General features: G+C 40.4%; 1 protein-coding gene and 1 long non-coding RNA gene across 2 annotated transcripts in view; one reads left to right on the plus strand and one right to left on the minus strand.

Annotated features, from left to right (window-relative positions):
• The window catches only part of LOC127588960 (uncharacterized), a 32,289-nt gene that overhangs the window by 4,397 nt on the left and 14,471 nt on the right, over window positions 1–13,421 (minus strand). The gene's annotated exons all lie outside the window — the stretch shown is intronic.
• c16h21orf91 (chromosome 16 C21orf91 homolog) lies at window positions 367–12,035 on the plus strand. The gene is made up of 5 exons (XM_052047956.1): window positions 367–843; window positions 2,416–2,561; window positions 6,838–7,347; window positions 7,721–7,783; window positions 10,204–12,035. Exons 1-5 carry the CDS (start codon window positions 722–724, stop codon window positions 10,383–10,385), a joined length of 1,023 nt encoding a protein of 340 aa, XP_051903916.1. The 5' UTR covers window positions 367–721; the 3' UTR covers window positions 10,386–12,035.

The raw sequence follows: 13,421 nt of genomic DNA on the forward strand, positions 1-13,421 counted from the left end.
TTCTTTAAAAAAAAGGACCTTAATACAAACATGTTTTATGATACTCTGTTCTACCTACATACTATTAAAAATCTAAGTAAAAAAAAAAAACCTACAGGTTCTGCTGACAGTTGAGTGAGTTTAGGGGGCCCCCTTGTGGTCACGGGGCCCCGCTTGAGCATGTGCTTGGTTCGCTCATGCTTGGGCCAGGTGTAGGCTTTACTACTACAGTCAATAATTCTCAGAGAACCCTTTAAGATAGAAAAGGGGCATATTAGGCAGACAAGTAGACTTTTTAAACTCTTGTAAATAATGTTTACCAAGTCATTGAATTATTTGTCAACTAATCACAGAAAATGTCAGATTATTGTTATTATTATTATCATCATCATGATCATCTGACTTTTATTTGTGACCAGAAGCCTGTTACTGTAAACCGAAACGGATATAATGAAAACGTGTACCGACGACATCCGGAGGGCATACCATGTGGAGTTTGTGGGGGAGTATTACAAGTAATTATTATGAGGGACAAGTGAATACGAAAACAAATAATAATGCAGCTCTGTGTGCATATGGCCCTTAACGTATTTTCTTAGTTGTTATTTTTTAGTTACCGGTATGTTCACGATACTTGTGAAGAAACAGTGTATCTTCTCCTCTCTGAATCAAACTAGTGGTACATTCCGGTGGTCGACAGGAGGTTTCTGCTAAATGTTTTGGGATTTGCCGTGACGCGTGGATGTTATCAGATGTTTGTGTGTTTTACCAAGCGAAGAACAACTGCTGTGCGACGCGACGGAAACGGCGACCAGACCGAGGACAGTCTCTTGAAGATAAGGGAGAGTTGGCTGCACTCGCTGGGTAAGACTATTTTGTGCTCGTCAATGCCGAATAACGGTCACGAAGCATACAGATGTAACCACTCGAGGGGATGCTAGTTTAGCTACTGTTACTAGCTTTACTTATTATTAGCTCGACTTTTTTTGAACGATATACGATATGGACACATACAGCGAATTGATCGTCTTGTTTGTACACCAATCAACATCTATCAGTCAACGAGGAACCTGAATAGATTTTTGTGAAGATAATCAACGTAATCGTTTGGTTGCTAATGCGAATACAAGGTAATTGGTATTAAAGCGTCAATGTGTGTCGTTCCTCTAAACGGCCAATATGCACACAACAATCTATTACGAAACTTTTTTTAGAATTTTGCATGCGAAAGTTTCAAGTTAAATCGACCCACCGATTATGTATTTATATTATGTAAGCTATTTTACCTAAAATTAGTTAATTAAAATACCGTTATATATAAATACAGTTATATACATATACTGTATATTTTCCTTCATCTAAGCAATTGTTTGAATTCACTATTTTTTATTGTATTTGAATCCATTTTATGTAATAATTATTATAACATGGATTATAAATAATACAGTAAAAATAAGATGAGAATGAATGTTAAAATAAACATTGTTTATTTATTTATGCAAAAATACACATGCAAATTTCATTGAAGACTAAATTGGGAGTCACCAACACGATGCTCAGGGCACCAGGCAGCCCCCCCCCCCCCCATTCCCCAAGGACAACATTACTAGCCAGCAGGTCATCGTGGTTTTCTCATAATATGGTAGAAGTGATCTTTGAAAATGTAAACACCGGCAGATATTTGGGGAAATAAAGGGTTGCTTATTGATATTTATCTGTTTCCAAAGTATTGTGAGTAACCATGAACAATATATTGTCTTCACCAACTGTACATTTTCACTCTTGTAATTCCTCTTAATACAGTAATTAACATTTTTGGTCCATGGGATTTTCATTGTGAATTATAATGTACTGTTAGTGTGAATAGTTTGTTTATGTGCCCTGTGAATGGCTGATGACCACTCCAAAGTGTACAACGCCCCTTGCCTGAAGCACCATATGGATGGTTTAAAGTGATACACTTCCAACTGTTCTTGCTTTCAAGTGCCATGGATATTTGTCATACCAGTGTAAATGGGGGTGCGGGGGACGACGTGGAATTTGATATGCTCAGGTCAGAATCAAACATATCGAATATCTGTAATTGTGAGTGCAGCATAAATGTTTAGACCAGATAAGCCATGACATGTGTGCTTGATGTAATCGGAATACAGTACTACAATTGCAATTAAGTGTGGTTGAAATATGCTATGTTAGAAGTTTCTTAATCATTAAACAAATAAGAATGTCAAAATCCAATTTTGGTCCCACTTTCTTTGCAATGTATTTCTAATTATATGTAATCATCTTTGTAGAAACTGCTCTTTGACTGTATTGCACCCACAAAACTACAAAACGTTTCTCTAAAGTGACACAGGAAAAAAATGCAATTCACAGCAAAGAAAAAAATTACGTTCTGCAAGCTTCTTACATTGAGCCATTTGATTCATTTCCCAGCTGTTTCGCTGGACGTGCCATGGATGAAGAGGAGCAGTTTGTGAACATTGATCTGAATGACGACAACATCTGCAGCGTCTGCAAGCTGGAAACGGATACAGGAACCTTATCTTTCTGCCACGTTTGCTTTGATCTCAGCATAGAAGGTAGAACCACTATTATTTTTTATTTATTTATTTTTAATCAGATGCTCACAAGATGGACTGATATTCCTTAAACTGGTAGCACGTCACACTGGTCACTAGCCTAAAAAAATCAGGTGAGCTGTGACCGGTTGTCACCTAGCCCGTTCGGCGCTGTGATGGTTTTTAGTCAACAGCAAGTGGCAAAACGGCCATCTTAAAAAAAACACACACACACCAAAAAAAAAATCACCCTAATCCTCCCTAAATATTTTGAGGGGAAAAATGAGACTATGCATATCGGTGAGTGCTGAACCACAAGTATGCGGGGGTCTACTGCACTAGATGTACATGATGGCGGAAAGTCATGTCATTAGTTAAACTTTCTTTTCCTTGTGTCAATGCCCTTAATGGAACAAAGGCTTTTGCAGGCAATGCAAAAGGGGCTTGAAGCTACAATATCTCAGTCTATCAAAATTACAAGGCTCTTCATGCATCACTTGACCTAGTGACAGTTGTTTCGAATTGGCCAATAAGCTGCTTTGGCCGAGGACCCGTCCATTTTTGTTTTACCAGAGCGTGGAATCAAAAGTATAATTTCCGCCTCCAGCCTCTCCTCCCTACATGATCCTCTGACATTCGCATGAAACGTTGAGCCTTGTTGACATGTACATGCTCTACCTTAACTTGCACTGACACATCACAGCAGCAAGATCCAACAAGTTATGTAGCCATCTTTTAAGAGTTGAGACAGATTGCAACACACAGGATTTCTCCTTTGTTCCCTTTGAGCGTCAATATTTGTATTTAGTTGTACGGACTCTTCGTGGAAGAGAAAAAAACTGTTTCATGTCAGTTCTTTTTATGTACAACATTCAGAAAGTGCAGCCATTGTTGGAGTTCCGAGTAGGTGTTTCCTAAGGAAACTGCTTTGGCCTCTCTATCCCATTTCTTGTGAAATAACAGCATACGGTAATTGTGATGATCTACAATCCACTTGAATGCCTTTTCTTCAATAGGAATTTCTATCTGAGACACATTGTTTTGTTCCACTGCACCATGTGAGCTGTGGTCAGTACATGATTACATAGCCTGAACCACAACAGCCCAGCTGAGAACAAGGAAGCTGCTGTGGTCTCAGAAAAGAATAACAAACAAAAAACATCAGGGCGAGTGGAACCCAGATTCCGTGTAGTGGCAACTGTATTCATGCAAGATAAAAATAAAATGTGCAATATTGTTATTACCTTGAAATATAATTGGGACTAGTTTTCTGTCAGTTCTATGACAAAACATGCAATGAGTCACATGATTCAGAGAAAAAACAATGTTCAAATAGCAACAAGCCAACTTCGAGTAAAGGGGTGAGGCTCAACCAGACTTGAGCCTCCAGGTTGAGCTAAACACGGCTGCTTTCCTTTATCTGATTACATAAACGCATTTCTGCGGAGGCCTGCTAATATTACCAGCGGGTAACATTATGCATTATACATTATGGTAATGATGCATCTGATTCTCATTTGCCGCACTACCGTGGCTATTGCGACATGCTCCTTCCAACAGCCAATTCTTTGGCAGTGAACTCTTCACCCTGCAGTTCCTTCTGCTGCTAGATGCTTTTAAATGCTCCAAGATATGCGCTTAGGTTTTCTCACGCCTTCCAAAATAACAAATGGACTACAACAAATGTCAGATGATACTTAACAAACTTTGGAGACCGCAGTAATCGAATAACTCCCTTTTGTTGGCTTTCTCTTTATTAAGTGAGCCAATTACTCCTGGTAAATGTGTCACATTGCACATGCAGAGGGCGGCCTGGTGGTCGACCGGTTGGCGCGTCGGCCTCACAATGCAGAAGTGCACTCCGGCCTTCCTGTGTTGAGTTTGTATGTTCTACTCGATCATGTGTGGGTTTTCTTCGGGTCCTCCGGTTTCCTCCCACATTCCAAAAACATGCAGGGCAGGTTGATGAAACACTGTAAATTGTCCCTAAGGTGTGATTGGAAATGCAAATTGTTGTTGGTCTATGTGTGACGTGTGATTGGCCGGCAACCAGTTCAGGGTGTCCCCAGCCTACTGCCCAATGACAGCTGGGATAGGCTCCAGTGCGCCCCACGACCCTTGTGTGGATAAGCGGATCAGAAAATGAAGGGATAGTTTTCACTGAACCCATAGTATTATCGTTATCGTATCGTTGTCGAGATACCTAGCAAAAATATTGAGATATTAATTTTTAGCCATATCACACGGCCCTAATCAATATGTATATGCTTGTCAGCGCCTTACTGCTGCCTGCGTGAGATCAATGTTGTCTATTTAGGCCACACAGCTGCTGACTCAACATTCTTCCACGTGTTGCCAGACAGCTCTGTTCAACACCTTAGCACCAATGACCTTTATTCCACATGCCTCCAAAAGTAAAGTTCTAATGTAGACTCGGCAACCGCAGAAGGGAAGAAAAAAAGTCAGTAACCTCTTTATATGTGTACAAGTAAACACAGTCGGTGACATTTGTGCCCAATGTCTCTTTTTCGCAGCTGAACAATATGCATTTATTCCTCTGGTGAATAGTGTGTGTGTGTGTACACAACCGTAAAAGACAAGAAGTGCTAAGCTGCTTAGTAGAACTGAGCTATTCGGATGGTGCGATGTTGCCTTGGTTTTTGGGCTGACCTTTTTTTTTTTTATTCCCCACAACCCCCTCCACTTGGAAAGTAATGGTTAGTGCATGTTCGAGACTAAAATTGTTTTAAGAGTGACGACATTTAATAAATCGTATTTGCAGCCGCTGACATTTGAAAGGCAGAATACCCATTTACGCACTCATGGCTTGGTAATCTTCTATGCGAGTTTTTCATGAGACTAATCCGTTCATTGTGAAGTTCTGACTTGGAGGTACGTGAGTCAGACGGTCAAAATATAAAGCTAAAAAAAGATAGATGTCGACTTGTGTCATGGTCCGAAACTTCTACTCGGCCGTATATATTTAAAGTCGCCCTTGTTTACATTTTGCTAAATTTTCTGGTGGCCAATGATTGAAATAGAATTTGTTCATAATTGTTAATATGAGGGCGAAAAAAACCCCACGACACACTCAAGTCTTAAGCGATGAGGGCAGAATGCGTAAAATCACCTTGCATATTTGCTGCAGGGATCTCATTTTTAACTTGCTTTCTTTTCTATATTAAGAACTTAACCACTATAAAAGATTTTGTTTGCATTGAGATGGCACTCTCCTCTTACGGCTGCACTTGGTAATCCCCTACACCATAAGCAGCTTTACAGAGAGATTGTGATGGGTCAACCCGACAGTTTTAGCGTCCATTCATGTTGAAGAATATTTAATCACACTGGCAGTTCAGTGTTCGAGTATTGTCTCACTTTGGTGGAAGTCGGTTTTGTCTTGACACCTGGTATAATGCAGGAAACCCAAATACAGATTTTTAACATCATATATGATTTTTCATGTTAGAGACCCTCTTTCAGTGTTTGTTGTATTTACTGTAGAGAGATGACCGGCACAGCAATCTTTCCACCGACACTGTTGAAGGTCCTCTCACAAAGCATACCCGTGAAAAGCAGCATGCTGCCAAAGGGCATCCGACTGCTGGATAATAGAAAAGACAAGAAAGAGAAGTGGAGGACAAAATAGAAGAAGTTTGGCTAATTGTTAGCTTAACTGATAACTATATGGCGGTTGCAAACACTTCTCCTTGCTATTTTTTATTGGCCTGAATGGCTGAATTGTCAAGGCAGTATACACACACTCAACCAGTTTCGCCCCCAAAGAAACTGTTTCCTCTGGAAGAAGCTTTAAGGTCGCTTCTTAATTGGCTGTCGGTCCATTTCGTGTCACAGTCGCGGAGTTCATGGCTCGACCTCGCGCATAAGGATTTACCATCATAAATATTCAGCATGTTTTATTAATATTGTTAGCCGCCACTTTTTTTTGGGCGGGGGCAATCGGATGCCTAAGCACTCAAGTCACAGACTGGTTAACAACATCTAGCTACTAACCTGAGCTCACAACAGCCAACTCTACATTCTTCTCATTCGCTAACTTCCAAGTCACTCATCAGGTCAGGGCCCGCCTTTTAAAGCCACACACAATCAAAGTTGCAGACACTGCAGTGTAAAATGTGGAAAAAAAATACCTATACCACACATGCATATTTTGTAACGGTAATTGGTTTTTACCAATGCAAAATCAATTTTTATGCGACCAACTCAACTATGACTTAGTTGTGACCAATCGATATGCTTGTGCTTTTATTTAGTTATCCCGTTTGTGTGTTTACAGGCGTTTCTGCTTCCACTCTATTACATTCGAAGTCTCTGCGCGGCCACAGAGATTGCTTTGAGAAATGTCACCTCATCGCCAACCAGAAGCTGTCACACTCCAAGATCTCCCGAAGTGCCTACGAGGGCATGAAACTGGCCCTCAGCCAAAAACTGAATCGTATCATTCAGTACGCGCAGAACAAAGACAATGTCCCATCCAACAATGGCCTCGGCAGACGTGGGTCCAGGCTTCTCTGTTACAGCCAGCTGGGCGACCGCAAGCTGCTGCCTCAGTCAGAAGCCCAGGTGCCCCGTTACTCCCCCCGCTGGGAACCGGTGGATGCACCGCGGCTGCCTGACTACAGCATGGGGACGTTGGAGTGTCACACAGCCCAGGAACTGAGGATGCTGCAGGACTCACAGGGGGACGTATGGTCCAGCGACGGCAGGAAAGCTCTTCACATCCGGAATTCACCGTCAGCGGGAGGGCAGACGGAGCGCAAACATCAGGGCCACAGCAGAGATGAATGTGAGCCAGTGTGGAATTTACCTACTCTATGAACCCCACACAAAGTTTCACTTTCTTTTCTTGAGCTGAATGTGTCAAGAAACACCAGCTCACTTAAACTGCATTTCAGGTGTCACAAATTAACGTTCTATGATTCCAAAGGAGTCACATTTTTCATGGTTACAGTTTTGAGCGACCGTATTTGCATGATTCGGTGCGTACACATTACTTTGTAGGTTGCAGTTCACATTCATAACTGATAAAAGATTTACTAAGGCAAGATGATAGTTTCTTTTTTACATGTAGAACCTGATGAACATTGTCATTGGATTTATTTCAAATGTGACACCTGGATTTCTCACTATCTAACCCCAGCTGTTTTTTTTTCTTTTAGTGACTCAAATGTGTGTGGATGAGCTCCATCACTTGAACACACAGCTTCTCATTAAGATCCAAAGTAAGTGGCATGAACGAGCCAATAGTTTTTTTTTTTTTATGGTTTGAAGAAATGCATTTAGTCAGGGTTGTATTCAGCCAGAGGTGCTGCGGGGCTTTGAGAGCATTTCCAAATGGAGGCATCAATCTAGGATTATGGCATGAATAAATAAACACTATAAATGTGGCTTTCTTTGTGTTGAACAGCCCTCATCTTTTCCACAAAAGAAACCGTATCATCTAGTGATTGTCATTTATTGGAAATGGGCTTCTTTTTTGTTCACGTGTGACCCACTGTTACTGCTTCTGTTCACGTATTTCAGATGCAAATTACCTGGTAGCTATTTCTAGTCTGTGCAACACATTTGTTGTGCAACGTCCCTGTTAAATAAAGACGAAGACAAATGTCTATATTTTAGGGATACCCTGTCAAAAGCAGCCCCTTGTAAAGGCTGAGGAAATGAACTTTGCACGGTGCTCTGACTCCATGAAGTCAGAGCACCGTGCAAAGAACAACTGTCTACTTTTGTGGCGCCGACATAAATGTCGGTCCTATCACTCTTTAATTACCATTACTTTTTCAAGCATAACACGCATTGGGATAAAACCACCCACCACCGCCACCCTCCTCCAAAAGATGTTTTTTCCTTTGTAAAATGTATTACGCACCCACCAATCTGCTGTCATCCATGCTTAGAAATTCAACTATTAACTGCATTGGTAATTTGTGATTTTAGAAGAGGTAAAAAAAAATGCATTTCATGCTCCAGAATTTAAGATAAGATAAGAAAACCTTTATTGGTCTCACAATGGAGAAATTCCCAATTCACAGCAGCAAAGTTGTGAAAGGAAGAAGTAGAACAACAAAATATAGGAGCTGCTGGAAAGGCAGCCACTCTCGCGGTGCCATTTTGAAGTCAAAATAACAGAAATAACACAACACAACACATAGGACCACAGACAGTCGTGCAATCTTCACCACTTTTCTGCATACACTTTGTTGTCTAAAGCAGTTATAGATGAAAGAGGAGAGGATCCTTTCACCAGTGGATCAGAGACATCATGCTGAAAATGTGCACACGTCTGCTACAAGCTAAGTTTTGTAAGCATACACAAAGCTGTAGCGTCTATTGACGATAAGAGATTAGTTCACCTCACCTGTCCCACGTAATCCGCTTCAAACTCCAAGGCGCGACTCCCAGTTCCAAATCCGCATCGGTGCTCCGCGCTAACGCTCCTTTCATATCATCGTCGGCTCCTCAAGCCTTACATCCATCCAGCCGCCGACCGTTCAACAGCACCGATCCCTCCGCTGAACAAAGCACGGCTGTGAAAAATGCTGCCCATTACAGGCGCAAGACACAAGCGCCCCAGGGCTGTCCAGCAACGACAGTCAAATGGCGCCGGCACCCCTCCCAGTCAAAAACACTGCTGGTATACCCATGCTGCCGAGAAGGCGCAACCACCAAGCAGAGAGTCTCCTCCTTGATGAATGTCATGGCCCAAAAAATGCTGAAAAAAGTCCACATCAGGTCCACACGACGTAACAACAAACACAAAGTGACAAAACAAACACAAAAACAACAACAAAAAGCAAGGCTCATGAGAGCACTTGCCGACGGCTGCCTACTCGGGCGCCATCTTGACTTCAAAGATTTACGCTACATTTACATTTTGAAAATCTATGATCAATATGGTTTATAAAGAGCCTCCTTGAGTTACAACTGTCCTGATAAGAGGTTATGAACGTCACACAATGAATGAGCTTTCGCAGTGGCATTCAAATGTCGTCGTATAGCACGAAAAGTCCCGCTCGCTTACTGCTGCATTTATTGTTTTATATTTATGGTCTACAAGTTTTGTTTTCCATATTTGTTTTGCTTGCTTTACTAGTGTGTCAGTGCAGGTTTCAGCTTTGGCATATGCTCAAAAAATGTCCAGATTTAGACAGGATGTGTCCACCAAACTATGATGATATGCAATTGGGAAACCATATTTTCCGCACTATAATGCACTTCGTAGTATAAGGTGCACCTTCAATAAATGGCCTATTTTAAAACTGTTTTCACATGCAGGATGCACCGCATTATAAGACGCATGCAATAGAAGCTACAATAATGGCTGTGGTTGCGTTATGCACCCACTAGATGGTGCTACGCTAAAGGCTATACAATACAATACAGCTTTATTTATTTAGAGCGTTCATAACTGCTGCAGCTGCAAATTTTTATTTGCATTTAAAGTTCTACTTCCAAGAAATCTGAATAATGATCCATATATAAGGCGCATCGGATTATAGGCACTGTCGGCTTTTGAGAAAATTGAATGCTTTTTGGTGCTCTTATAGTGCGTAAAATAGTGTAATTTAGCATACGACGTGTCTGGTCTCTGCTTGAAGTGGCTGGTGTAAAGTTTAGCATTACCCTGCCTCTTGTTCCACAGAGGTCTTCGACGAGCTTACTGCGGCCGTGCAGGAGAAAGATTCGTTGGCGTCCGAGCTGCACGTGCGTCATGTAGCCATCGAGCAGCTCTTCAAGAACTGCGCCAAGCTGCCCTGGCTGCACATTAGTAGGGCTGGCGTCAAGACCGCCAGTGGCAATGGTGTCGGAGGCCCCGTTGAGTGATGTGCATGCGCGTGTCTTTGGGACAATTATGTATGTGTTTGCAGCAATAAGACTGAGAACGAAACGCCCTATGCGTGATGCTGTGGAGATAGCACTGAGCTCAGTATTAAGGGCTTGCTTGGTGACAAACGGCAACATTTTCCTCAAACTGGTCAAAGTCCAAAATCTCGTCAGGCACTGTTTCATTTACTTTTGGTTCATTTTGTGCAGGTATATTTTACCCATTTTCTGTTAAATATTATAGATTTTTTATATTTCTGCTCGTCATTCTCAGCATTTTAAAACCTGGCTTGCTTGAATTTATGTTATATTGTGGAACAATGGCGTCCATTTTTGTTGCACTTAAAAACAAGTAATTTAAAAAAAAAATCTGCATTTCAACTGCTTTTTGTTCTCTGGTCTACAGTGTAACTTTTACATACAGCCGAGTAAAGCACCGAACATGTGAAGGTTACACAATTATGTCAACAAAGGATTTTAGATCAGTGCAATAAGATGAGATAAGTTGAACTCTGAAAAGATCACAGGTCAAAACCAAATGGGGGAACTCATGGACCAAGGCTTTAAAATAATTTATCTGTATAGCTTATATGCCCTGTTGGGTATACCTTCCCCCAAAAAATGCGCCTTCATTACTTTGTTCAAGCTCCCTCTGAAAAAGTATTGCTGCAGTACAGAGATGCGTGAAGAAATTTTAAGGACATATTTAATTGTCAAACCAAAGTCAGTTTAGATTCTGTGCTTATCTTATGAACTGTAAACACCATGAACAGATGTTGCAACACCAAACTGGGTTTCACTTGCGCTTTTTTGTTTCTACTCAGTCACTGAGAACGAAGTCTAAGTTGGTTAAAAAGTAATACTCTGAAGAATTATGTAATTCTTTGTTTTTTTTGTGTGTTTTATGAGTATGTGGTAGACGTACAGTATGTCATTGTGATACTTGAGACCCTGTTTTGGTTAGTTCATGAAATAATACATCTATGCAAAAGAGAAACAGATCATTTAGAAGCTGAATGCAAACAACTACTTGTCTTGAGAAAGCTCATTTGGCTGCAGAATCAGATTCGTGATTAGAAAGAGTTAAAACTTTCATTCTCTTTGTAAGAGAGTCCATTTATTTGACCCTTTTTGGGGGGTTCGCTCCATTTGAGACGAATATATTTTTTGAGTAGGTTTTAGCAAAGAAATCTTTGTTTTTGTGGAGTTTTAATGTTATGAATATGGATGCTGTGTATTTTTGTACCATGTAGAAAAAAGACTGCTCATCTCTGCCTTTGTTCAGCAGAATTCCTCAACTGGAGACTCGAGTATACATTTTGACCTTTATTTTAAACAGAGCCACATTTGTGTTGTGTGAGCTTTTACTTTCTATTTATTTTGTGTGTGTGTGTGTCGTAGTGGAGCTTCAACAGCTTGTATGATTTATGCTTTTTTTTTTCAGTTTCAATAAAAAATTTTTTTGCTACCGTTGTTGTCTTAAATATTACATTCTTGCCTTGGCAAGGTGGGTTTCAATTGATGCACATGTGGTAACGTCAGGGTCTGTTTTTATGATGTTATGTATTGCTGATCAAATTGTATACTCATATTACAAACTTTCATCACATCAAATCAACAATGTCTGAATAAACATTGCCCAAATATTAATCCGAAACGGATGATTGTTCAGTTGAACTTGTTCAATTTTGAGTTGGTGAGTGAAGTGAAAGCCACATGATTTTTTTTCAAACTTAATTCTAGGTTTTGTAATATCTCCCTCATGATTTCCCAAATTTACTCCCCTGTTAGGTAACAGTGGGGTGGAACAGCTAGCTGCACATATTGAGAAATGGGCAGATAAGAGTCACCCGGTTGGTAAATTTTACTTTTCATGGGTGTACAGTCGCACCAGAAAACATATTTGTACCCAAGTGTTAAAACACACATATTCCGTAAGGATTGACAACATGCTTTGATCAACAAAATTTATTTATTTTTTCTCTCCCAAATAGTATAATTCTGAAATGCATCATGGTAGTTTAAAAAGAAAACAAATCATGGAATCAAGATTTTTGCAGTTAGATTTACACTATCTGCTATGCAACTACAACAGATGGAATGTGATCCATCCTCATGTTTTCAAAAGAACACCGTTTAGTGAACAAACAACACAAACACGTTTAAAAAAACACATGAAGAACATCTGAAGCAAATTGGCTGGGTTCCTTTTTTCACTAAATCGCTCCTGAAAATGAATTGATCATAGTCGTGTACATAAATATTTGCTCCCATCACATAGTAGTAGTTTCCATAGTTTCCATCACTTCTGATTTCAGATTTGCTTTTTTGGGAGGGGGGGGGGGGGGCTACAAAATGAATTGAATTGGCAATAGTGCACAGAGAAGCAAAATAAGGTCATGATACAAAGATACGATTTTTCACAATCATAATATCCCTCTGAAGGAAGCCATAACCACGATGTGCTACATTAGTTGTCCATCATTAAACGGGAAAAATAATTGCAGAAGGCAATGAAGTAGACCTAATGTGAAGGTCGCCCTCATTTAAATCACTCCGGTCAAGTTTAGTCCAAGCCAACGAAACGGTATATAATGTTTATGACTTTATATTAACATTTTGTGTAGTATTGTTTACTTTACAGGGAGAGAGAGCAAGTGTGCATGCTGCCATCTATTGGACGAATGACGCACTTACATTTACAGCTCGTATCAGGTTTTGTCTGCAGAAAATTAATACAGGGTACGCTCACTGTTTTGTTTGAGAAGTCCTTGGTTCGAATCTCTGCTGGACTTGACTGGCCCTCTTCTGTGGAATTATCCATATATTGGCTGGTGACCATTCAAGTTCAGTCCACATCCTCCATGAGGCAGGAAGTAGCCTGCTTCTTTGTACAGTAATTTTTAACGCATGTATTTTATGCGTTGTCAATTTCTGATGAAAATGTTATTTTCATTGTACGCTATTCTATTAATTAGAGAGATGGCTTATGATTTATGATGTTCATTGTAAAAAAAATGTTGGAATTGGAGTCAA

This window comes from Hippocampus zosterae, chromosome 16 (assembly GCF_025434085.1).
Source record: "Hippocampus zosterae strain Florida chromosome 16, ASM2543408v3, whole genome shotgun sequence".
NCBI classification, from domain to species: Eukaryota; Metazoa; Chordata; class Actinopteri; order Syngnathiformes; family Syngnathidae; genus Hippocampus; species Hippocampus zosterae.

Excerpts from the sequence above, each read along its gene's own strand:
- c16h21orf91 (XM_052047956.1), top strand. The coding sequence starts at position 722 with ATGTTATCAGATGTTTGTGTGTTTTACCAAGCGAAGAACAACTGCTGT. Across the intron at positions 844-2,415 it reads GAGTTGGCTGCACTCGCTGG|CTGTTTCGCTGGACGTGCCA; the intron begins GTAAGACTATTT and ends TTCATTTCCCAG. Across the intron at positions 2,562-6,837 it reads CTTTGATCTCAGCATAGAAG|GCGTTTCTGCTTCCACTCTA; the intron begins GTAGAACCACTA and ends GTGTGTTTACAG.